This window comes from Cinclus cinclus, chromosome 5, assembly GCF_963662255.1.
Source record: "Cinclus cinclus chromosome 5, bCinCin1.1, whole genome shotgun sequence".
Lineage (NCBI taxonomy): Eukaryota > Metazoa > Chordata > Aves > Passeriformes > Cinclidae > Cinclus > Cinclus cinclus.
Window position 1 is genome coordinate 15,225,271 of NC_085050.1, and position 27,214 is coordinate 15,252,484.

Genomic DNA, 27,214 nt, shown 5'->3' on the forward strand with positions numbered 1-27,214 from the left:
CAGGTCTCATTCGTAAACTTAATTAATAGTTATTATTATTTATGACTGTACTGCATACTAGTCTGAATTGGTCTTCTAAAAAGAGCCTGTGGCTGTGTTTTTGGATTTTTTTTTTCTTCATCTTTTTTCTTTTCTGAAATAACATTATTAGTTCAAATCTTGTAACTTGTTTTTATATGACTACTGCTTTGTCTTTGTCTTTTTCTCCCTTTTTCCCTTCTGACATTTTTAATTTTAGACTGCTCCAACCTAACTTCATTCTGATTTCTTACTCATGGATGCTTCAAGGACTCACATCACTGATTATCATCCTTCCATTCTCATTAGTCCAGATCTTAATTTTATTTCAAAGGTCATATGGTCTGTATGTCCGCTGAGCACAGTAACTGGCTTGTGTTCATACACATACATCTTTCTCCTTAACTGATACTCATGAGACTGGTAGTGCTCTTTGTGTGAAAACTGGCTGTTACCATCTCCAGAATGCTGGTGAAATCTGCGCTTGCTGCTGAAATCCAATTTGTACTCTGATGTCTGTTCTCTCTTGTTCTTTGTTCCCACTGCACACTTTTAACAAACTTCTGAAATTTATGGTATTCACAGACACCAACATCTGTTTGTGAGTCATTAGGAGCAGAAGAGGACACTGCACCAACTCACTGTACTCTCCAATCTGGTTTAGAATTGCCATCTGATTTTTTTTAAATGTTATTGGGTTTGCTCCATTTTTTTTTTTTTGTTTCTTATGTGCAGCAATTTTCTCATTTGTTTTAGCAAGATACTTAAAAACCAAGAGATGAAAAGCACACCAGTATTATTTCTAACAATATGAATATTATCTTTCCAATTCATGTCCTATCCAGTGGTTGCTTCAGATTGCAATTTTGCTTTAGAAAATTTCTAAACTGGTGCTTAATTGTCTACCTGCCCTATCTTCTACAACTACCCCATCCCTGTTCTCTGATGTTTCAAACTTATGATGAATTAACTCCTGACATAAAGATTCTGTGATGTTCTGTCTTTACTAAAAAAGTGAAAAGCTAACACTTGACTGTATGAGCTTTTGCAAATACATTTCTTCTCATTTATTATTCTGAAAATATATAACACTATCCCTAAAGCATCAGATGCATAAAAGAGAACAGAAACCACTCTGATCATTACTAAAATAAATGCTAAGAAATTACATTACCAGAAAACCTTGGCAGAATCAGCTAATTATAGTTGGCACAGATAGATTATGGAGAGTCAGCTACAGTAATCTGAATCCTCCTGTGAGAATCCTATGGTTTCTGTATTTTCCTGTGGAGAGCAACCCCAAGATTGATTGGTTTAGGTTGAAAAATTCCATTATTTACAGGAATTAATACTACAAAATATTGTGTCTGCTTGCACCATCCACAGCACAGAGGTTTCTTTAAGATTTTGGCAGCTTTCATTTGAGAGTCACCAAAATGATTAAATTATCTAAACCCCCTCCTTTGAGTGCTTGAGAACCCTTAATAGAACTTCTCATTCACATCCAGTAGGATACAGCATCTGAACACATCCTCTGTTTCCCTGACACCTCCCCCCCCCATTCAATGCACAACACAAAACTAATAAACTCCTTTGTGTAGGGCTTCACATGTAGCTACTGAAGACACGGAAAGATGGCAGAAGCAGGGGACTGTAGAACAAGAAAGGACAGGCTTTAGAGTATCCCAGTGCTGCTTTAACAAACTGCCCTTGTTCCCAAGCTCCAGTGTGATACTCAGTCATGGAAAAAGAATTTTCACTAGTGTGCTTCCAGAAACACCATCTACTTTTTCAGATACGTTGCCAGCCTCAGACAATGGACTGCATCCAATAGCAATAGTTTTGTTGTTAGTATATGAGACAAGATGAAATCCCAAGTGCTCTGCAAAATCAGGTTTTTGCTTTCTCAGAAAGGGCACTTCCCCTTAGCTGTCCTCTCAGACTGCCCCAGTCCTCAGCCACATGCCCTAATCCCATATGTGTGCACTAGAATGACAATGCCTCCTTAGCTGGCAGAAGCCATGCAGCCATTAAGGTTTGCAGCTGAGATGAAATCAGAGTAATTTAGGTTGGGAAACACTTCTAAGATCATTGAGTCCAACCACTAACCCAGCACTGCAAGGCCACCACTAAGCCATGTTCCCAAGTACCAACTCCACAAGTTTTTAAAATAAGTACCTCCAGGAACTGTGACTTCACCACTTCCCTGGGCAGCAGAATGATACTGGGGAAGACCCTACAAGAGAATGAGTAGCACTGGAGCACTTGCTCCTGAATGAGGGCTAGTCAGCCCATGCACTACCTGCACTGCCTGATGATGCTGTTCGATGATGATGACACAACATAACTCACAAAGGGAAATTATTCATATTGCATGTGTGACTATAAATGTAACATTTCTTTTCCCCCAAGCGCCCGACTTTGCATCCTCTACATGTATACATGTAAACTTGCTTATTCTTCACTGAAGATACACCAACAGCCATAAAATATTGGCCAGATAGCTGCCATGAACTGTTATGTATTAGGAGCAAAATAGCTCCAAATTTATTTCAGCTCATATCTTGCCTGTGCTTGAAACTGTATTAAGAAAATCAAATTTCCCTGCACATTAAAGGCAAGCATTGCATGTGTGTCTATTTTGCATGTGTGTCTATTTTGCATGTGGAAAAAAATTTCGTGTACACAATGGGTGTACATACAAATGGCTTTTGACTACAGAGTAAGTAATGCCTTTAGAAAATTGTGCCCCATTAAATAATTCACATTATCCTCCCAGAAGAAGAAATCCAAAAATGTCTAGCGAGGAACTAAATTAGTGAAAGTGAGGACTTCAAAAATATTGTCCTCTGTGTAGCAATAGTAACATCTCGTTATTGTCTTATATAGAGAACCAAAAAATTGGATAATTCATAACTCAGATAAGCAGGCCCTGGTCAACAGAGTCAAACAGGATGTAAGGGGAAATGGGAGTGTGCATTTCCCTGCCTATGTACCTGTCCTGACGCAGAGAGGGAGTGCTCAGCCAAGGCAACTCTAACTTAGTAAGGGGCAGGTACAGATTTATGTCCATTAGCATCACTAAACTGGCTACCAGAGCAGGTCACAGTGGGGGGAGGATGCAACAGATACATGGGCAAGAAAGCAGAGACAAATTTTGAATACCAGCTGGGTAAGATACAACTGTCTTTCAAGGCTCAGGACAGGTAATCCTGCCTAACTGACAGCAGAGGCTGATTTTTAAATAATGTCAGAAATGTTAAAAGAATTAATCGTTTTATAGATGGCAACAAGAAATAGCTGAGCTCCAAATTTTGAACAGTGTTGCTAGCATAAAGCTATTGTTTTTAGAGTACATTCAAATCCATTATTGAAGATATAGATAAAATAGCTCAGCAACTAAATAAATTAGAAAAAAAGATGGTAACATGGGAACTAAATTATTGCAGTGTGGTGGAAACTGTTCTTCTCAATGTTATCCTCACCTTCAAATTCTGTACAGGATTCCTGTTTGTTCCTGGACTCATACTGACTGAGACTAGGTCTTGGCCTTATTATCTGATAGTTCGTAATATCTACTACTTGATGACTTGATAAGAAATTACATTTTAAAAATCTTGATATTAATTTAAAACCTACAAGGTTTTGCTCATTATTTCTGAGACAGCCTATTCAACTCCTAGTCAGCAGCTACTGCAAAGTACACTGACCCCACTGATGAGGTAATCAATTATGCTGGAACAAAACAAACTTATAACTAGAAAGAAAGGAAGCCTATGGTTTTATACAGAGCCAGAGAAAACAGAGAGAAAGACCATTTGGCAATTGACATAGGGCAAAACATTTCATTTCCAGGTTCCAAGAAGATACACTTTAAATTTGTATTAAATATGATTTACAAAATCAATGTTCTATGCTGGACAGCTTCACTTGGAGTGAATGAAGACAAACCAGGGCTCACATCCAAAGCTGTGGCTCTACAAGCATGTGGCACTCAGGAATGGAGGTTTACATGCCAGCAACTGCAATTATCCCAGCTAGCAATGATTTAGCATTCTGTGATGTCTAGAGCCCGAAAAAAACAGGCTATGCCTTTATATCACAACTATCTGAAATCCAGGTTTAAATTCTGCCTTTAAAGAAACTGCAGCACAGCTTGCTGCTATGTGCACGCTGGAGAATAAAAATGATTAATTCCGCCCATCAGTGAAGTTTTTGCTTATGAGTATCACAAGCCTTTGCTGTGTGCAGCAGAAAAAAAAAAAAAAAAGCTTAGTTTCTGATCCTTATTCAAAATCATGCAACAGTGCTAATTACTAAACACTAGGAAGACTGAATAAAATATCATAAAATGATGACTTAAAACTCGAGAAAACAGAACACTTTAAACCTAAGTACATTTACCACATTATTTTAGCACATGATTTTTAGTGCATGAACTCAGAAAAGATTTTCATGTTAAAATTAACAGAGGAAAGTAATTGGAAAAGAAACAAATCAAAATGGAAAAACGCCATGTAATACTCGCTGCCATGATGAGCCGAACATCTGAAAAAAAGAGCAGAATGATCAAACCCTCACCACAAGAAAAAGAGACATGTAAAGACTGTCATGAGAAAAAAAGATTTCCTCTTGGAATCACCACAGCAGGAGCCAGAGGAAGCTTTGCACCCAGAGACCTAATGTCGTCTGTTAAGCCTAACAAAACTAGTCTGGAAGAAGAAAAAAAGTAAGACTATCTTTTCATCCCCTTCCACTTCACTGCTCATTTCCCTAGTGCTCATCTTGATCCCAGTTTTCTTTTTCCGAGGTTTTTTTCCCCTCTCTCTTCCTCTTCCTTTCTTGCTGTTCTTTTTTTTTGTTTGTTTTTTGTTTTTTGACGGAGACAGAGGGAGCAGAATGGGTGCCTGATGCCAGCTGCCTCCTAACCAGAGCCCTGCCTTTGTCATTTGTGTTGTCACACGGAGCAGTCACAGACTACAGCAGGAGGGATCAGAGACAGAGGTGGTTGGTGCTGTGAATTCCACCTGGCCCTCGGAGCCAGGTGGAGGCTGCAGAGCCCCGTGGCTGCTGTGGGCCAGCCCAAGTGTCCCGTCACACTCAGGGACCAAACAGCCCAGAAGTGGTCAGCGGTCAGTGCCTGGTGCCACTGGACAGTTTACAAAGAAACCATGTAAATGCCCTACCTAAGCCAGCTGCTTTCTGCCCAGTTTGCCACAAACATATAATGCATGACATGTAACACAAAACTTGCCATGACTGAGGAGGAATCCCCAGTGGGATTTTCTCTAGGACATGCTCTAGAATGCCCCACCACAAAACAGTGACAGTGTGGCTGTAGGGTTGCCAGAGCACAAGAGCTGCTCTCTGTACCACATCACAAACTAAACTAAGCACAAGAACACAATGTGCATTACACAGGCACGTTAATCTTACATTTACACGTGGAAAAATCCTAATGCAATGTATAATTCCTCTGAGGTTTTATGCCATATTCTTCTTTCAATTACAATAGACCAGACCTGCCCTGCACAACCTGGGCTGTAATTTGAACAGTAATTTTTACATTAACACCACATAAGCAACAATCAGCAATGGCTTATGCTACTGGGAGAGTAAGTACAGCTACAGGCTATCTATAAACTGTAGGGATACCAAGAGAGAGAGCTCGCCACACATCTCAGTTCAAAACCCTCTGGGGACAGGGGTCCATCCATCCGTAGGGAAGGTATGACAAGGTTTATAGAACTGAACGAAGTACAGCTAAATTACACACTTAGGTACAGCTCTACATTAGGCTGAAAACAACTGCATTTTCTAGTGTTTGTGTTATCTTAAAAAAAATACCTTGAATAATTACTCATAAAATTAAAAAGAATAAAACCAAATAGTCCTGGCCAAGTTAGCCTGGTGTATCATTGAGCAATTTGCCTCATTTTATCCACTGATGGCAGATCTAGAAATAGGAAAATTCTGAATTTTAAGCTTGAAATATGAACTCTACAAATCTGTATTTCTGTGTATGTATTGTAAGCCCACGCCAGGGAATACTTTCAAAAATAAAAATAAACATCTAAACTTTGAATGCACTTTAAGGGTCAAAAAGCAATGGGAACAAATGCATTATTTAATCTTAAAAACCACACTCGATTCAGTGCAAGGCTAAGGAGGAAGCTCAGGCTCCCAGAGGCATGTGATGTGAGGACTGCTTTGAGGGACTGCTGCAAACAGGGCTGGAGCTGAGCCTTCCCTCAGCCCTGCCTCTGCCTGGGAGAGGTGGCAAGGTTGAAAAGCTGGAGAAGACAGGCAACTTTTAATAAGAATTAGCTGCCATTTTCTCAGGCACATTGAAACAGAGAGGAAAAATACTGGGGATTTCCTGCTTACAATAAAGTAAAGGCGTTACTCAAAACTGAGAAGAAAGACTGTTAAAAAGAGGGACTACTCACAGCAGGTTTGGAGTGAATTATAAAATTCCTAACCTTTTTAATAGCCCATTTTTATCACTACATCTCTACTACAGTGTCTTTGTTTTTCCTCCACCCTCATTAAGGGTTAGGTCAATTTCCTACCTGATCAATGCAGACTCTGCTCTCATTACCTTGACTCAAAGCCAACAGCACCTTTTAGAAAATGCTCACAATAATCATCAGCTATGGTATGCTTACCCTGAGGTAGTTGAGGGTGAAGTTTGTCAGACCCATTCGAGTGATGTTTTTGGACAGCTGCTCCAGCACCTGAGGGTCTTGTGCCTAAACAACAAAGGAAAAAAGAATTTTCACTTTGCTTTTCATTGGTGTATTTTTTCTGTGTGCTTAGCAGAATGTAGGGAGAGTTCCCTGAAAAGCAGTGCCACTGCTATGGAAAAATTACACACTGATGCTAAATTTGCATAATAAGCTAGAGTTTCATATGCATAGGAAAATGTAAAGCATGATGAAATTGGAGCAGACTAAAAACTGTTTTCCAATACGTTCCTTTGATCCCTGACCATCAATTCAAAAGATAGACCTGAGAGGTCTGGTCATGCAAGTGAGCAGGGCCCCACCAAAGAGCTTCCTGTGGGATTGCAGTACACTTTGAGCCTTCTATTTGTTGGCTGTAAGTCCCAGGAGACTAGACAGAAAAAGGCAGGAATAAAAACAGTATCATTTTCTTTTTGTGGGTAAGAAACTGCAGCAGAAAGACCTCATCAAATATGTGACATTAAGCACAGTCTGGAGAACCCTTCTGATCTAAGTTATTTTCCCAGAATTAAACAGGAAAGAATGCAAGTATAGTCCTTCCCTGACCCTAGCCAGGAGCTTTACCTGTGAGAACAACCTCCTCTTTAAAATGAGATCAATCTCATTACTAAAATTAATACCTGCTGCTTACTGTCTAACCTGCTTCCACTCTGAATTTAGCAGCCCCCTAAATACATAATGTATTGTATTGTACATAATCATGGCCATCCTCATTGTCCCTTAATGGGATACTGTTGAAGAGTTCAGTTGATCAAGTTCCCTAAAATAGCAGATAATCCTGGGACAGAAATGGTGGGGCAGGTTTTCAAGGGTGTTTTCTTCAGGTGTGCAATAGCACTTTGAAAAAAGGTCCAGCTTATGCTATACAAAATTCCTCACTATTAATATATTTTTAGCTGTGGATATCTAAGTAAATTGACATCAAAATATAGGAACATCTTTATGTCTGTGTTCTTACCCTTTTTTAAACCATGGCCCTGCAACTTATTTTGTATATCAGAGTGCTACTAGAAGGAATGGGTCTGTGGTGAAGAAATTAAAGTGTCAATAAAAGTATGTTCTTTGTTTCTCTACAATTTTACCTTATTATATTTTGACCTCAACTTGTAGAATATATAATACTTTAATGTTTCATGGTGTGTGTTTTCATTCAATAACAAAAGAAATTTGTGAAATGTGGAACAAAAAGAAGTTCTGGATTAAAATTCTAAAGGTTTCCAGGTAAATATATGGCAATTTCTTATCTTCTGTCTATGCAAGGGTAACATCGCTTTGCTTCATTTAAAACTTATCATTGGTACCTACAATGATGAAAATTCACAGATTTTGGCATAGTTCAGGTCAATAAGAAGAGATTTTGGACCCAAATCACACAGACCACCAAGTGGGATTAAAAAGAAAATTATGTGCTAAAATAGAATGAAAACATAGCAACAGTGGCAATAATAGAGCACCGAGAAACAAGGGAGACATGAAAGAACTTGTGAATAGATGTGGTTGCAGGCAAGCCAAAATATTTATAGTTAATTGCCTTGGGTGTGAAATTTGCTGGAGTTCTTCATAAACCTAATCTCATCTCTTTGCATTAGGTCAAATGAATAAGGGATTACTTACATGCATGGCTAGAATGCTGCGTGGGACTAATTCTCTGTATTGTCTAATAGTAAAGTGCCATGTTTTTATTCTCATAAGATCATCAAAAGTAAACTCCAAGATAAGACGTCCTTCTGTGCATACCTAAAATACATAAAATACATGAAATAAATTCCCAAGAATTTTGTTTTCATTGGTATTGCATCATCGATTAAACAACATTCCAAAATATCAGAGCAGTATTCTATTGTTCATCTCTGCTAGATTAATTGTTTTTCATCCTCCTGGGGAGAAAAAACAAATGTGGGAAAATTACTTCATAGGCCTTACCTCAGAGACAGTAACTTATAATGGTATAGATTTTATAGAGTTTTACAAACATAGAATATTTTGCAAATAAATTTCATTTATTGCATTTATTTATTGCAACTTTCTTTTCCTCACAGTTTGTTACTGCTAATTAATGACTGAACCTCACAATGGAGGTGACTGTGGAGCAACTGAGTGCACTTGATGACAAGTTGCTGAACCAGTCATTCCCAACCTGTTTTAGACTTGCTATAACTTGACATATTAACCTTTCTCTCTTGTCCAGTTGGAGTAGGCAGCTCCCTGAATGCCTGTGGCCAAACTTGTTTTTTTCATCATTTTTAATAACTTTTTTCATAATTCATTTTTTCTTTTCCAAGCATTTTCTCCTATTGGGTTTGTTTCTTGTGTTGCATTTTTTTTTTCTTTTGGTTTTGTTTGGGTTTTGTTTGGCTTTTTTCTTGGTGTTTTTTTGTTTGTTTGGGAATTTTTTTTTTTGTGGATTTCTTTCAGTGTTTCTTTTCCCCCTCTCATCTAGTTTTGTTAATCCCCCCCTTTCCAAGGTAAGCCAGATGGGTGCCTGCCATGGGGCTCTATGAGCTGCATTGCTCACAGGTTTGAGAGTGAAGGGAGCAAAGGAGAGCCAGGACAACGGAGCTACTTCCATAGAAAGTGGCTCACACAGCTCTGTGAGGAATTTTGTCTAAGAAAGAGCAGAAAATATAGAAGGAATAAATGTAGCAAGTGGGTACTACTTATAAATGAAAAATAAAATAAATTACTGGGGACTTTTAAACAACTCTCCACAATTTTATGTGGAAAAGGTACAAAAGGTTGTGATCTTCTTGAAGGTGAAAAATACAAGCCCAGCATGGCCTCCTGACTGAGGGTATTATGGAGCACTGAAAATTATGTCTGACTTGAAAATTAACTACCACTGTTGATTTTTTTAAAAAGTGTATATTTAGACTTAGAATCCCTATTCATAGTAAATTTGCAAGTGCAGGGTACAGAGATATCATGGAAACAGAGGGTAATGGCTTTCAAAAGGAAGGGTTTCTGCAACCTTAATTTTAGTACAGCTAGTATTTGATTGAAAAAGAACCATCCCAGATTCAGCTGAGTCTGTTGAGCCTTTTTAAAAGCTCTGACTTAGACTTGGCCAGCTCTCACTTGGTCAATGTGTGGCTTTACTGGCTAACAGTTCACTTAATGTCCTTACAGTTGTTCTTCCTTACTGTTTCTGCAAAAATAGGCAATTTCAACAGGCACACTACATAGACAAATTCCTGTAGACCTGTGAAGGAGAACCTTGCAACAGGTTCTCATTTTCTCTTTTCAACACACCTTAGTGATGCCTTCAGATATCTAATATGCTTTATGTTTCACCTTTGATTTTCACATCACCTGCACTACAATGAGAAATTACACAGTACACATGCACATACATAAGGATTCACAGAAGGAAAATATTTTGCATTAATGTTACTGTGTCAAGGCCAAAGATCCTGGTTACTGATCAGTTAATGTGAAAATATTTCGGGTTTAAAACAATTTAAAAAATAATAGTAACTGTGGCTTTTCAAATTTTTCTTTTCTTAAGCTCACAACGCCAAGGTTCTTAGCAGATTTTAGGCACTGGCATTAACAAATTTTAATAGAAAATCTTAAACACATTCCTCATATTACAGTGGTAAAAATTTATACATCTTATAAAGGAATTTAATTTCCTTATGTGAAGTAGAATTTTACACATTGCTTTTAATCAATAAAATTGGCACAGTTCTTATTTTAAAAGGGCTATTTTTTTTCCTGAAAGCTGCCTTTTACATAGAATCCAAAAAAATCAAAAGGGTCTCCAATTAAGAAAACATTTTCTGTTGTGCTGAATTCATGTTACCGTACTGTGAGCTCTGACATTTTGTTTCTGTGGTAACCAAAATCAGCTGATTAGTTGGCATGGCAACAGAAAAGATGTAATCCCAGCAGACACACTCTAATCAATGCCCCCAGCACAGATGGTCTCCGGAGGATCAACAAGAAAGAGGCTGGCAGGCATTCAGTGTGTCACGTGGTTGCTCTAGACTAGGCCAGGAAAAAACTAAAAAAGAACATTTCTCAAACTAACCAATAGCTTTTTAACCCCTTCACTGCACTTATTAATTGTAGGAATTTCAACTGCTTGTGCCTATGAAAACCAGCTTTGGTCCTGTGCCTTCTTGTTCACAATGTCATTCTCCTTACACTTGACACCTTTAGAAGTGTTCCCCCTTTATCAACCACCATTTCTCAAACATGAGTTGTTGCTTTAAAAGAAACCTAAAGCTTATGCAAATCTGGGCAATGCCTGATATTATTAGTAGGGATTAAAACTGCTGAGTTTCAAGGGCTTCACCAATAAAATCCAGCTGATGGCTGCACTCCTGGGAGAAGGAAGCCAGTAGTGAGCACATGGGGGGCTCACTGCTCTAGTGATGAAGGCAATGCCTGCATCTGCCATTCCACTGGGAAACATAATCATTGATAACTGCAGAAAAACAATTTGCCTACACATAAAGTGGGAGCGCCAGAGTTGGAGTAAACACAGTAAAAACAGAGACTTAGGAGGACTCCTAAAACTTTAATCTACCTGAAGAAAAAGTGGAGCATCTCCCAGGTAAAAAAACATAGTGGTCTTGGCTTTGGTATTTTTTAACAGTTTATTTATGCCACAGAACACGTTTAAATTATTTATACTATTTACTTGTATCTTGATAAAACAATTTTAATCTGTGGCATTTTGCAAGGACCTCTTAGCCTCTGAAGACAAGCTCAACCATTCATATTCTGACTGCTAGGCATGTTCTGGCCATATTTATTTCAAAAGAATTGGAAATGCCATTTTATATATTCACCCAATACTGCTGTATGCAGTGAGTTGCTCTAACTAGCAAAATGTTGAAATGAATAAAATATATTTGATTCTTGACTCTGTAGATTCCTGATTCAATACATAATGAAAAGTGTATTAGTCTGTTATATTAGAAGTTATTGAATTTTCAGCTTAGAAATTGCTTGTGAATCTGAAACAGTTTGGATTTTTTCATTATCCCCACCCCCTGCCCATGATAGTTTCTCTGGGTCAAATTCAGATATGATCCAAGGATCTACACAGCCCATTGCAGTGGTGCTTATTACAGGAGGTCTGCTTTGTTCCATCACCAATGCTGTAGTAGTAGTTTACCTCCGAGTACAAGATCTGCGCCCTTGGTGCATCTGTAGAAGTTAAATAAGCGCAGCTGAGACAACATTCAGCTCTAACTTATTTCTGAGAGAGTATTATTTCTTCTCCCCTATTCCACCAACAACTGTGTTTTATTTCTGATTTCCCCTTACTAACAAGTCATATTTTAAACATGCAGGCATTAAACCCTCCTACTTTTTCTCCTAGAATCCAAATCCCATCCCCACCTGAACTTGTCTACCAGGACACAGAGGTTTATACTGGAATCTGCCAGAGAAATTGGCAAGTCAGTCAAGGCTGAGGTGAACTGTGCACTGCCAGGGGTGCAGCAGACAGAGACCCACAGCACACAACGGGACAGTGCCACGGGAGGCCACTGGGACCTCCTCACACGAGGTGGGCACCAAGCCCAGTCCATGCAGTTTGTCCATCTTTCACTTGCTGGATGCTAACCTCCTTTCCAAAATAACAGCACTGTCATGTGTTACCATGGTAAGTAAAAAAAAAATATCTAATTGAATTGAGAAAAGTGTTCTGTATTTACTGGTTAAAAAAAAAAAACAAAAAAAAGACAAAAAAAACCAAACCAAGCCCTTTTTATATGCTATTACATTAAAGCTGACATAAAGGGAAATGACACAGAAATTGCTTTAGGGAACTCAGCACTGAAAGCAGCTACTGTGTAACTTTGGCACATCTCCTGCACACGGCCAGGACTCACAGCTCCTCATGAGCAGCGAGCTGGCAAAGAGGTGCTAATAGGAATATCTGCTCTCTTCTCTGTGTAAGCCACAGGGGCTGGAGTGGGCTCACATGTCCTGGCTCACCACTGCACCACACCAGCAGCTTCTTCCCCCTCCTAGCCCCACCCCAGGGGAGATGGAGAGCAGGACCTGCAAAGGGATGGTACTCACATACATGCTAAAGCAGCATAAGCCACGTAACCCTGGTCATGATGCTGTTAATAGTTAGTGACTTACAATTAAAACTTCCTGGCCCTACAGATCAAGGGCAGCACAGATTAGTTGCCTTCTCCTGCTGCCCCTTTTCCTTTTGTTCTTTTCTTTATGAAAAAGTTAAAGATGAACAGGTACAAGATGGAAAATCAGAATTTCCCGTTGTCATTATTTATTGTTAATATATTAAAATGTATTCACTTCCATTTTGAAACAAGTTTACTGATTTTTTTAATATAAAAAGAATTGTTGTTTAAATTTTATTTTTCACCCTTTTTTATACACATATATAGCACCCATTTTAATTACAGGACTAGATGGGCCCTATGCACGAAGATAATTCACTATCAACTACAAATATTGAATATTCACTAACTGTTTAATCCAGAGTATGTTTCAATCAATTGACTCCTTCCATTGACTTCACTGCCTTTTGGACTGGCATCCTACTGCATTAAATCAGTATTTTCCTAGAGATTTATAGGCCTTATACCAGGTAAGTATCACATGCAATGCATACCATCCCAAATGGTGGGTACTAGCAATGTGAAATTTCATTGCTGCTTTAAAATGAAACCCAGAGAAAAGGAAATGGGCAGGCTGAATTTAACTCACATAAAACTGGTACTTCTGGCCTGGCATTATGTGCTTCTCTTGCAATCTTTCTGGGATAATTACAGGCAATACCCACATGATCTTCCAGTCACATAATGAATATAGAAAACAGTAATTAAATGGCTCCAAGGGTTTTCAGTATTAGAAATAATCTCAATCTACCAGAAAAATTCAACAGCCAATATTTTTCACCCTTATACACACCGAAAAAGAAAACAAAAACCAACAACATGCTTTATTGAGTCTTCCCTGTTACCTTGGTAAACATGGGTTTTCCATGCTGAGTGACCATGGTGCATTGATCACAGTCCACTGTGATGGATGAGTTGTGGTATGACTCTTTTGAGTGCTTGAGAATGTAATACAGGTCTGTTACACCTCCTTCAAAGACAGTGCTAAAATAACGAGGAATGAGGGTCCTTCCAATTGCTGTGAGGAAAATACAAAGCAGAATTCAGCAAATGCTCTAGGTTATAAAATCTCAAACCATTTGCTAACAGCACATGAATAATTTTAAGTGCAATGAAATCAAACTTTCATTTAATGAATATAATACATGTTCTTTCCCTTTTGTAGAGACAAAGTTGTGCCTGCTCCCACTGAAATCAATGAAAATGGCTGACTCCATTCAGAGGGAGTGGGCTCATCATATTTAATCTTTTTACATTGATGGCAAGTTAGAGTCACTCTTGAAACCATCTGCAAGGCTTTTTGTCCCAAAGTAATTATTACACAAAAACCCACATGATGTCAATTACTACTGAAAGCTGAATATTACCCATAAGTGTATAAATACAAGTAGTGGGTATTGACAGAAATATACTTCTACACCCCAAAAAATAAAGCACTTTTATACAAGGGTGTTGTGTACACATATATGGTTTTTTGTGTGTGGGCACATGTATATTTATATATACCCACCCATACATGCACACACACACATGCACTCTTGATTCAACAGGAGGGCTGCTACTGAGAAATCAGACTACTGAGGATTGAAGGAGAACCTGAGAATGGAAAACTAGAATGTTATACATTATATGACTACACACAGATCTATCTGAGATGTCTCTTTAGACCAGCATTCATGTCATAGGCTAGAAAGTCTGAGCAGACACCTGAACTCCCTTACATGCATCACTTAAACCCCAAACTATGGACTGAAGGTACCCAATCCAGAATTATTTAGTCAGGCAAAACTCTCACTAAAGTCACATCTCTCACTTCAGTAGTAGTGTCAGGTAAGTTTTACAAAGTCTAATTCCAAAAATGTAGTAGTGAGAGTGGGCTTCTGAGTGTACTTCAGAGGCACAAACTAGCAGCAGCACTGACATCAAAGGCAATTACCTCATATGCAACTGATGCTTTCCATCTTCTCTACAGATAAATTTGAATGTGACCACAAGCCTGGTATAAGTGAACATTTCAGTTTATAATAGAAGGACACTTCTATACCAAATGACTCATTGCTTTGCAAACATTAATGTATCCACAGTGATTTTGAGTGGTGGATACATTTGAGTGGTGCCTCCATTTTACAGGGGAAAACCAAGCAATCTAAATGGTCTCTTGGAAGAATGAGGTAGAAAAATCACCATCCACAGGCAAGATTAGAGTTTATAAATTCCTAATTCTAATTTGTCTATTAGGACTATGTAGTGACTCATGCATCCCTCATTTGCTGTGTACTTGTGAGAGTGATTTCTAAAAAAGCTATTTTTATAGAAATTTTGCCAGCATATGAATAAAGGTTCCTGGACCTAAAAATGCATTTGCAAATGGATGTTGAGAATTAAAAAAGAAGGAATTTTCATAGTTCTGTGAATATTGGTTTTGTTCAGTGCATTGCAATGTGGAATATTGTATAGGCAGTCATCATGCACATTGTAAAATGAAAATATGCAAATATAGAAAATTAAGACTTGTAAAAGCTTTTGCTGCAATATCACAAATCAATGTAGTTTAATGTACAAAAATATACCACACTCTGAAAGTGGCTGATAATTCAGTGAATACATTGAAAGACTGTTGCACAACTGTAGATCCTAAAACCCCCAACCCCTAACCATGCATATAATATTTTTTACATTCTTTCAATTTAATTTAGAAAAACTGAAGTCCAGTGTATTAGCATAGGATTTAACTCATAGTTTAACTCAAATTTCTTCATGTTGGTGTGCTATATAGTAAAAAGTGAAATTTGCCTATCAAGTTAATTTCTTGCTCCCCTAAGGCTAATTAGGGCAAATTAAATTTCCTGCTAATCATCTTAAGCAGCAAATGGGTGATATGAAAATCCAGCATTCCTACTGATTGTGATAAACCTCTATTCATGTGACTTATGCACTGCATAAATATCTTGAAACTATTTAACTGCAGTTTATACTGTTCCCAAAGTAACATGGTCATGTGGTATTGCTTTTTGCCCTGTATTTATGGCTACAAAACATTAAAGAAGGCTAGAAATACATTAAATAATTTATTCTTACTATTAGTAAGGATTTTTAATAAAAATTGTTTTCTGGTAAGTGTTATCTGTGTTCCCACAGGGATATGCTACTGCTAAGAGCAAAGTGGGATACCAAAAGGATGAAGAGGAATAGAGCTGCACAGAAGGATGTGCTCCATGGAACCTCATTTTTCCATGACAAATGCACATGCAGACCCTGTCACTCTCCAGAACTGAAAATAACTGATGCAAATATCCAGTGTAAATGTTTATAGCTAAATATTCAGCTCCAGAAGAAACAGTAATGGAAACCTGTGTTAATAAGCAGACCTCTCCTCAGCTCACTGTTTTGTTTTGCCAAGAAAGACTGAAGCATGTTTAAGGCTTTAGTTTTCTTCCTGAAGCACTTGATGGCTTAAAAAGATAATTTCATTTCTAGGATAAAGATGAAACTCTACAGCAGTAACAAGGGGTTTTTGTGCAGGAGATGGAATTTCCAAGAGCAACAAAAGGCTGTGGAATAACTCTTATGAAGCATAGAGACCATCCCAAGCTTTGTGCACTTTCTAGTGCCAAGGACTATTCCTTCAATTTTTCTCTTCCAAGGCAAAATTGTATAGATGAATATGCAAGCACATATGTGTGTGCACTCCCTGCTCTGCTGCATGCATACATACAGTTCTTTCCTGAGAAAAAGAATGGGAACATGGCAATGGTGCTTTTCCTTCTCTACTTGCAGTATAGGGACGTGCTCACGTGTGCATGTACACACTCTGCCTGCCACTGTACATGTCAACAAGATTTCAGCAACACCGTGTATCTTCTGCTAGAGGTAGCAGGATACTTTCTAGGAGGACCCCAAACAAGGTGAAGGCAGCATTATGGAACAACTGGGTACTTGTGGTCACTTTGGGATGTGGTCCAGCCAAGAGTAAGCTGTATGCCAGCCTGGCCTTGGGTTTGCAATTCCCCAGTGGCAGTCACAGCATTAATGGAAAGTATAGTCTAATTGTACCAGTGGGGCTGAATGAAGTTTTATGTGCTACTACAGTTGGAATTCCTTCACATTTTAGAGCTTGGCTTTTAGTCCACAGAATACATGTTCAAGAATGTGTGTCTGTGTGTGGTTTTGTAGGGCTCCTCCTTACCACACCACACTTCCCTAAAGGAGCATCACACGTGGCCTTCAGAGCTAGCACACAGATCTTAGCCACAGGAGCTCTGAGCTGAGCATTTGCAGGAGCAGTTTGAGTATGAAGAAGTTCTTGTAATTTACTTTCTTAATGCCAGGACTTTATTCTTTCTCCAGTCTTTTTGCTCACCCACTTCCAATTGTCTGTTTTCTCAGCATATGGTTGGTTGCTTATCTTCCAAGATCACTGTTCAGCTCCCAGTATCTCACTGTCTTCTCCCCCTCCTGAAACGATGCCTCTTTTTCTTTTGCTCAAGGAAACTCAGTAACCTACCTTAAATCTACATGATTTTTTTCATTCTTCTTAATTAAGAAGGCCCAGTTATTTAGTCTCAGTTTCCTTGCTCTCCTCCACGCTGCCCAAAATGACAACTTCACACACACTTTTACAGTGCCCTTCCTACCCAGCCAGGCTTCCACAGCTGTTTGTCCCATCTTCCCTGCCTTAGCAGCCTAAGCACTCCTTCTGGATCTTGAATTTGTCAGTTACCCCTGCCAAATTCTCTCTCTGCACTTTTCCCCACTCTGTCTCCTTGTAACAGTAGATTCTTTCACCAAATTAATCCCAACTTTCCTTCCTTCCTCCAGCTTCTCATCTGCCAGAGACCAGTGAAGAGGACCTCTTTCCTCTGTGTCCCCTGCCTAGCCAAACATAACCCCATTCCCTGTATTTTTCTCATTGACTTCCAACTCTCCCTTACTCAATCATCCTCCATCTTCTCCTATTATCTCCAGTTATTATTTCTCTCTATCATATCAATGGCATCTGGTCCTGATTTTTACCCTGCATTTTTCCCTTTCCTCTTGCCTTTCCTTTCCTCTGCATTCAGGTCAAGTTCCTTCCTTCTTAAGGCCACCAGGATCCCAGGCACATCTGCCAGCAGTGTAGAAGAAAAGATTTCCTGCTCTTGCATGCACAACTGCCTGAGCCTTCCTTGTGGGTTTTGTAATGGAAATTACCATGATTCCACATAGCCCTGACCTGCAAAATATCTAGTAACTCCATGTAGTTGGCATGTGGATGCCCCACTGAGCAATGTTCCTGGGAAGGGAGATCTTGGAAATTTTAGCTGTCAGACTCTAGTAAAGCCTGCACTGAATACCTAAGAAAGGGTACCTTTCTTTTCCCCAAAATATTTCAAAATCTGTAAAATTCAGTCAGATTTCCACAAAGAGGACAAAGGGATACCCTTACCACAAAGCTGAGCAGCCCTACTCCAAAGCATACAGATTTTTAAACATTTAAAAAACAAACTTGCAATACTTTCATAACATGGAAAAAATGCTTTCATCTATACAAATAATAACAGACTTTTATGTCCCATTACCCAGAAAAGACCATTTAATAGTGCAAAATGTGACACCACCCCACCACCCCCCACCATTCCAAGATACTGTATATACTAGAAGGAAAAATCACCTGCTCCTCAGGCATTAATTCCAGATCACTGGAATGGTGCTTTAAATTATCATTTTGTCCTGGGCAGCATTCCTCCCTGGCTGAAGGAGGATTTCTTATGAGAAGTGGGTACTGCCACTTAATCTTTGCTTGATTTTGTTAGCAGTTGCCCAGATAGCAAAGCAAACTAACAAAGATCAGTTGGATTTAGCAACAAGAAATAATTTTTATGAAAATGTCTTTAAGAAAGACATACCAAAAATCAATATTTTGCACAAGAAAGAATGCTATCATCCATAGGCATGATGTAACTTCAGCTTATGTAGTAGCATGACAGCTTGGCTAAATGTGATTCCATGTAACTTTTTCATGCATCAGAGACCAAAAAACAATTTTAGAATTGAAGATAGATCTGTGCCTTCCACTCCCCACCCCCCCCCCCCCCAATATGAATGATCCAGAAATCAATTAATTCAATCTATGAACACAGGCAAGAAGCTTTATAGGTCAGTAACAGTTATATAATGTATAATTCCTCAAGTATCACGCCCAGAGAATTCTAAAGAATAGAATGAAACCATGTAACATATTAAATGGCCCAAGGGCTGCTCCTTAAGAAGGGATGCACTGAGGTCACACTCCTGCTTTTTGGCCTGGGCATGCAACAGTGATGATTAGGATGTCCCTCTCTCACCCTGTTCCTTTAGTTTATTTTCCCTTTTAGATATATTGGCTGAGCATAATACACTTAGTTCTGTCCGAAATATGTAACTCTAGGATTATATTTCCATCCCAAAATGAGCTAAAGTGTCCAATGATCTCCAGATGGGATTGTCCATAACTTGTGAATTTAAGGGTTTTTCCAAGCCTCAGATGAGCTATGGGTAGAAAGCCAGCTGAAAAAAATAGTTTACAATATAATTTGGTACCACTACACAGTGTGGTGGTGATGGTACTGTTGGAGGGTTGGGGCTTTTTCCCCAAGGAAGATTTGAGTAAAACAGAAAGTAAACATGTTTTTCCAGTTCACGGGAAACTGGTATTATTTGTGGGCTAGGAATAATAGAAGAAAATTTCCTCCCTTTGTGTGCTAAAGATAGGCTGTCAAAATCTCTATGCCCCCTCTACAGAATGAAGGGTCATGGCCTCTTTGCAGAAGCAGGGCTTGATAGCAAACCCCTCTTTCTTACTGAACTGCTCATGTGTTGCATTTACAGTAGAAGCTCTCAGGACCAGACATTTGGATTTAGCATATATACCAAGTAAAACAACTAAAAAGCTGGCGTAGCAAACAAACAATGGAAGTGCTAATCAGTGAAATAAAAATATTGTTTTATTGCTTTCAGGCTGAGTTTTTGCAGCGTGAATCCTGGCAAGTCTTCTGTCTTTAATTAAAGTTAGGTTATAAAATAAGTAATAAAACACACAAAAAAAAAATCCAAAAATATAAAAGATAAAAAGCTTTAAAAGTTCCACAGCATCAGCAACAGAATGAAAAAAAAACACCCTCTGCCTATAGCTCAAAGGAGCTCTGGAAGCTCTAGTGCAGCCTGCAGCTGATTATCTCATCAACATGCTATAGATGAGCTTGAGGAACTCTGCTGGTTGGGACTGTGGGGTTTTTTTGGCTCCCAACACAAAATGTTGAGCTGCCCCATAAAGCTCTAGGCAGACTATGAGAGTCTCTTGCTTGAGAGATTATCACAGTTGGATCTCAGTAATTAAATGGAGATGTAACTAACTCTCCTCAGCCAGATGCAGGGACTAGGGAAGCCAGGAGACAACAGTCCACTGATTGCAAATGAACCTTCCTGGGCATTGAAAAAGAGAGCATGAGCTTTCTGTTAATTGTTAATTGACATCTGTGGGCATGACTAACTAACATCTGCGTGGGTCAGAGCTTGGCATGTTCATTTACATATGTTCCTGTAACTGAAGTAAACAAATCAGTGCACACAGAGAAAACTTCATGGACTTACACAGTAATATCACTGCTGTCGCTCTGCCTATGCTTCTATTTGCCCAAAATTGTCCCAGTGAAAGAGCACATCAGCTGTGCTCTCTGCCATAGTCCATCTGGCTGGGATGTGGAGAGAGGGATCCCTCTCTGAAGCTGGACAACAGCAAATCTCCAGTTTTCAGAGCTATGGGCTGCTCCCTGGAAGAGCTGCAAGGTAGGATGGTCATGGGACCACTCCTCCACTTCTGTAAGACCTTATCTGCCGAGTGGATTCAAACCCAGACAACACAAATCTGTCAATTCCTAGGAAAAGCTACTGTCAGATTTGATATTGTGGCATAGAAGGCAGTGAAAAGGCAGTCTAATAAGTCCAAATTCTGTCTCAGAGACATGTGGCCCATGGTGATTAAACCACCCACACGTATCCAAGGCAGAATCTGGCACACACAGACCTGCCCTTTCTTAATCCCTATCTAGTGTGTAAGATTTGGCTTCTAATATGTAGATTACTTTTATAATAAATATTAGAATGTATGATTAATTTCCACTTACAGAAATTTTCTTTATTTATACTAATTAAATATTAAGTAAAAGTATGGTATAAAATCTATACAATAGTATAGATTTACTGGAGTACACTAGTGTACTTTTAATAGTATTATACTGGTAATATGCTACATTGTATTTGCACATTCAGAAAACATCTGCATAATCTACACATATAAATTTTAAACACCATGAAATTTGGAAGACAGTGGAAGTAGTAGCTCCGTATTGTAAAAGCACACCCATTGAGGAGTAAAATTATCATATTATACACATTCTTCCTATGTACTTAAAGCTGTGTTTTTATTTTTAATTATCTACACAGCACCTTCTGGATATTGTGGAAATCTAATGTTTCTAACCAATTTGCCTTTGTTCTCAATTTTGTGTCAAAATTACAAAGTGGGATGTATAACATGGATCAGTACCATTACTGAGTCAACTGAATCCTTCCCATAACCAGAACCCAATGGTTTTGTTTAGATCCATGACACTTTCATGGTATCTGCAGTATCTTATTTGTTTTATATCAACAACATTGCCTACAGATAAATGCTATAATCCAAAATATTAAAGCTTATAAAGTTGCAAATGTATAGGTTTTTTCTCTCCAGTTCCTTCTAGCCTGTAATCATTGTGTTAGGTCTGACTGTGCCTTTTCTCCAGTATTTTCTAACATTTTACCCCGATGAAGATTTGCGTGTAAAATTTGATTCACTTGACAATGAATTTCCTTTTCTCGAAAGAGTGTAACCAGCACTTCAATCCTCTAAAACACACTTGAGTCAAGAGCAAGTAACAGGAACTATGACAATGAGAACTCAGCTTTACTCCCTGCACCTTATGACCCTTATTCTCAACAGACACATAATCTGCAACTCAGTCTTAAATCCTTGATCCCTCTGAAGAGAGACAATACTTCACTATAATTCATTTTAGAAAAAAATATTCAGAAAATAACTATAAAATCCTCTACATGCCTCAGCACAAAGCTAAACTGCATGAGAGCAATTTCTAATTAAGGTTCAGCCAGCCAAAAACAAAATCTCCTCCCAACCTTTTTCTTATTACACTGGCTGCTGACCACCAGTCTTTAAAGAACTGCTCAGTACAAAATTCATTCATCAGATCTTGAGTATTTCAGCCTCAGGCTAAGAGAATCTAGACCAGGGAATGTAGAGAGCAAGCAGCAGAGTCCAAGATCCCTTTCACAGGGTAGAACCTGGACTTGGAGAACACCTCTGGAAAGCATTCCACCCTCCACTCAGAGATCTGCAGTGGCTTGTCTGGGACTGTTTCCAATTGAGTTTTGAGTATCTCCAAAACCTTCACAACCTCTCTGGGTAACCTGTGCAAGTGTTTGACCACCTTTGAAAGACAGCAGTTTTTGTTGTGTTTAAATGAAATTTTCTGTGTTTCACTTTGTGCTCACTGTCGCTTGCATCACACTGCACAGTACTGAAAAGTCTGATTCTGTCTTCTTTACTCTGTCCCCATCATGTATTTACAGACATTTTAGGCTTCTCCAGGCTGCAGAGTCTCAACCCTCTTAGCCTCTCCATATTTGCAAATCCTCCAAGCCCTTAATCATATTCACATCTCATTTCTGGACCGACTCCAGTATATTTATTCATGTCGTGCTTCAAAATGGTGAGTCCAAACTGACTGTCTTACACCAGATCCGTCTCTCCAGTGCTGAGGGAAAGATCACCTCCATCACCTTCCTCAAACTCTCCCTTGTGCAGTCCAGGAGGCTGTTGATTTCTTTGCTGCAGTGGCACATTTCTGGCTCACAGTCAGCTTCAACTCTCGGCTCCTTTCTTGCAGGTCTTGTAAGCAGTGTCTCAAGCTGAAGCACAAACAGCAGAGCACCAGTCCTGCACACTTCCGTACCAGATTCAAGCTTTATTTTTTTTCTCTGTATCCATTGACAACACTAAGGACTTAGGGAGCCTGTTACTTGATCCTAAAACGAAAACTCAGAGCCCATAAAATTTGTTTAAACAACTGTATTAGATTTCTAACAGTACAGAGTAGGCCAGACCCCTGTGTGTCATTAAAAAATTCAGAATTTCTCATGGCAGGCAGATTTATCAGGAAGCATACAATCTAAGCTGATTTTTTAAGTCCTGAGGTGAGAAATGGGTGGGTTACCCATATTCTTGTTCCACAGACAAAAAGACATACCTTAGATGAGGAAGCTCCAGTTTTAACTCTATAACTTCCATATCTTATAAATCAAAGCCATCACTCCCATGTTGAAAATTTAGAAGAGAGAGTATTTGTGTTCGCATAAAATTTCTATAATCTGAATGCAAACAAAGCCAGAACAAATGGTTTGCCTGCTTGCAGTATACAGCCACTCACACTTCTGTCTGTGCTAATCATTCAGTTTGAAGAAAGAGTAGTTCAGTTAACTTTCTTCAGCCACTGCAAAGAAGAGATTTAAAAGCCAACCAAAGAGGTTATTCACAGCTGTATGACAAACCACTGTCAAAACATAACAAACCACAACCAAACTCAAGCAAAAAATGACAAAAAAGTAATATCATAAGAATGATGAAAATTCTGCAGGACAGGCATTTTAGATGAACAAATACAATCTGTGCCAGCATAAAGGACCAACGTAGCAGAGAAAATGATACCCAGAAATGTTGTCTCAAGAAATAAAGGCAAAACCATAAAATTCAAATGACAGGACACCAAAAGGAAGGGACAAAAACCAGGGAAACCATCCAGTTGTATTAAATCAAGCACACTCCTGACCCCTGACTTCATCTGACCTAGCAGAATGCTAAACATGGCGCAAGAAAAAAAAAGGTATTATGTAAAAGTATAAGCAAAATCATGTTAAGATAAAGTGATATTGGCCATACTCTCACATACTGCCACAATCCTTTTAGGCAGGTAGTCAAGCTGGTCTGAACCAGAACCTAAACAGAGACCTCAAAACCAAAGCTTGTTTGCTGCAGAATAAAGATGTCTGCCTTTCTGTGGTGTGTTCATGCTCACAGTGGGTTAAGGGACCAAAGCACATATTTCACAGCCATCGACTTGATTAATCTTTTATTGGTATAAATCAAACACTTCCATGAAAATTAGGCCATTCACTATAACCACACCAATTACCACGTTCTAAGATCTTGGTCATTATGCTGGGGATCTCCCTTCCCTTCCCCCTTCCTCCCCTCAAATGGTGTAAATATTCCAACTATTGCTACGAAAGCACAGAGGAAGATCTGCTGTGCTATATTTTCTGGAGTGAAGTTGTTCCAGAGACAGATGTCTACAAATATAATTCTACCAGTTTCTCATATCCAGTCTCTCCTCTGAGCCATGTCAAGACGGGAAGCTGAGGCAGGAAAATAAGTCTTACCTACATTCTAGAAATACTGTCAAACATATGCAGCCTATATGAGGGAAAATTAAACAATCTGGTCTGAAAAATGTATGTCAATTTCACCCTTAGAAACACCGGAAGAGAAGCTGTGAGTGACTGAGACAGAGTACCATGTGTAGTGGAGGACTTTTCCACTTCTAAAGACCCTGGTTTTCATCCAGGCAAAATCAGCAATATCACACACCTTCAATTAGCTGCAACTTTGATAATTTCTATTTTTGATTTCAGTCCAGTTTGTATCTGTCAGAATAGCACCTCATGTCATCACCACCATGCCCGAGGACACCATTCATGATGTGAAGTCTGAGGACAAGCACAGGCTGCTGGGACCTCAGAGGGTTTAGCTCAGATAGAATTTACTTTTCTTCTTGGATGCTTTCTGCAGCTCTCCACAAGCTCCCTTCCACTGAGAGACAGCAACACCAGTACTTATGGCAGCTAGTTTAAGTAGTCAAAGGTATTCCTTCACTGTGGTTAGTACAGTGCAAACATAGCCATGGATGTTTCTGTAAGGCATATTGTAGGCAGACATCAACTTACTCTGCTAACACTCTGAGTAATCCCAAAGCTACATGCTTCCATAGCTTGGCTTCATGTCTGAGGAAGAAATTCCTGTGAAGAAGGAGCAGATAGTGTTTTGGGCTCTGAGACATGAAAATGGCCACACAGCATCTGGTCAGCTTGGTGTGTGTGGGGAAAATGGGCTCATATAGGCATTTGCCCCACAGGTGCAGCTGTCCTCCACAACACTGTAAGAATTCTTTTCCTGGCAAGACTGAAACCCACAGGCTGGCCATGTGAAGGAGAAAGACAGTCCTTTCTCCCAACACAGGAGTTCAGGCTCAACCACTGTCAGTCAAGTATCACAGCATGGTCTGCATTCACGTGAAAAATATCAGAGGTGAAAAGGGTTGATACGTGCATCAAAGGGGAGATAACATAGTGGGGAGTGTGTCTGGAGAACTGGTGGGAGGTGAGGGGTTACAGTGACATGATAAAAGATATACATGGCATTCTCAAAATCCTCAAACTGCATTGAGAACATGTGGATTGATAACCAGCATGATTTTTCTGGTAATGTTATGCTGTAGATGTATGAACAATATCTCACCAGTGGATAATATCGGTTGTCGGTTATATACATGTTTTATAACAACCAGAACACTCTTTTTCAAAAAGCTGTTGGTGGTTGGCTTTGATTTTTTTTTTCATCAGCAAAGCTTGCTTTCCCATTCTCTTTCTCTTTCAAGCTCATGGAAGCTAACTGCAGAGAAAGTAAAAATGTATTGAACACAGTGGACAAGATAATTAGAAAAACAGTCTACTATTTAAAAATATTTTGTTAGTTTTAAAAATGTGCCTTGTTTATTACCCTTAAAATGAAGACAAGTGCTATGTGTTCAGTTATACAAATCAGATGTCTGACAAAATAACACAAAATAATAAAGAAGCACTTTCAGAAAAGGACAAGCAATGTAGCTGATTTATAAGCTTCAGTCAGAATACACATTATATGTAGTTTTTAATAAAATTTTATGCAAGTAATGCAAAATCCTCTTAACTCGAAAAAGGTAACGTCAGTAATAAGTACTACGACAAATCTGTTCTGAAGCTGAAACAATCACTTCATATGTTTTCTGTCCTATTAACTGTATGGTATATTTTTTCACATTTCCCAGGGAGTTATTGTATTATCTTCTTGGAACAGTTTTTCTATAATGACTCACCATGATTTCTGGAACTACCATAGGGTAAGATACAGTTCCCATGACAGTCTTGAACTGCCACTCTTTGGACAACTTCAGGGACTGCCTGACCACAAAACATAACAACCACCACACAGGATAAAACCAAATGCCCACCCCGACCAATATCATTGCTTAACAACAGACAAACTAGAAAACTAAGAAAGAAATGGGGGGAAAAAAAGTGTGGTACAATCCTTGCCCTAGTCCATCACACCTACTTGCAAAAATAAAGAGGTGGAAAGCTACAGAAGTGATGGTTGCGTACAGTTAGACACAGAAGTCAGAGCTACGAATATCTATTGACATTCAAGTACAGTGACAGTGCAGGGAACCCCAGGCTCCAGATGCCGCACTAAAAACTCTTAATTTAATTATGGAAAACATATACAGACTTTCTTAACTTAGGCTGAAAGCATACAAAAAATTTCTCTTGGAACATATTTTCCTGCAGAACTTCAAGAGAGAAAGCCAAGGTGGGAAGCTCTTTTCCAAAGGTTTAGCAGCAGCAGTGCTTGATATGGTTACAGTGCAAGTTGCCCAGTAAGAATCCCTATTGGCATCCAAGAGAAGGATCCCAGAGAGATAACCTGATGTTCTGATATCCTAATATGTATATGACCATGCATTTCAAAGTGCTTCTCTGAAAAATTAAGTGTATTTTTTCAAAATCTACCAAATTTTAAAAATGTATAAAAATCACCTAATTTGGGAAAATTAATTTAATTAGGTATGTTTCAAACTCATTATGTCAAACATGACTCTGCATAAAAAATAAGATACTTCACCTTGCACTGTAAACATGCAAATATATTGCTGTATTCATATGTATTCGAAATATCTCCCTGATGCAAATAATTCCTACCTATCTCACAATGAAGAATATATTTTTTTCACTTCAGCAGTGCAAACTCAGCTCAGGATCTGGAAACAGATTTGTGTGCCAGCTACTGCAGTGACTAGAGAGCTGACTTATTTATTTACAAAACATAACACCATGTAAGAGTAAGCTTGGTAGGAACCAAATCATACTTTCATTATACAGCAAATATAAAAGGTGCTG

At 38.8% G+C, this 27,214-nt stretch overlaps 1 protein-coding gene across 3 annotated transcripts in view; it reads right to left on the minus strand.

Moving 5' to 3' along the window:
• Positions 1-27,214, minus strand: part of LDB2 (LIM domain binding 2) — a 212,071-nt gene that overhangs the window by 37,828 nt on the left and 147,029 nt on the right. For all 3 annotated transcript variants that reach the window (XM_062493404.1, XM_062493403.1, XM_062493405.1), the window contains exons 3-5: positions 13,717-13,889; positions 8,379-8,501; positions 6,687-6,770 (exon numbers count right to left, since the gene is read on the minus strand). In XM_062493404.1, the coding sequence (XP_062349388.1) occupies positions 6,687-6,770; positions 8,379-8,501; positions 13,717-13,889 (380 nt within the window). The remainder of the gene's footprint in view (positions 1-6,686; positions 6,771-8,378; positions 8,502-13,716; positions 13,890-27,214) is intronic.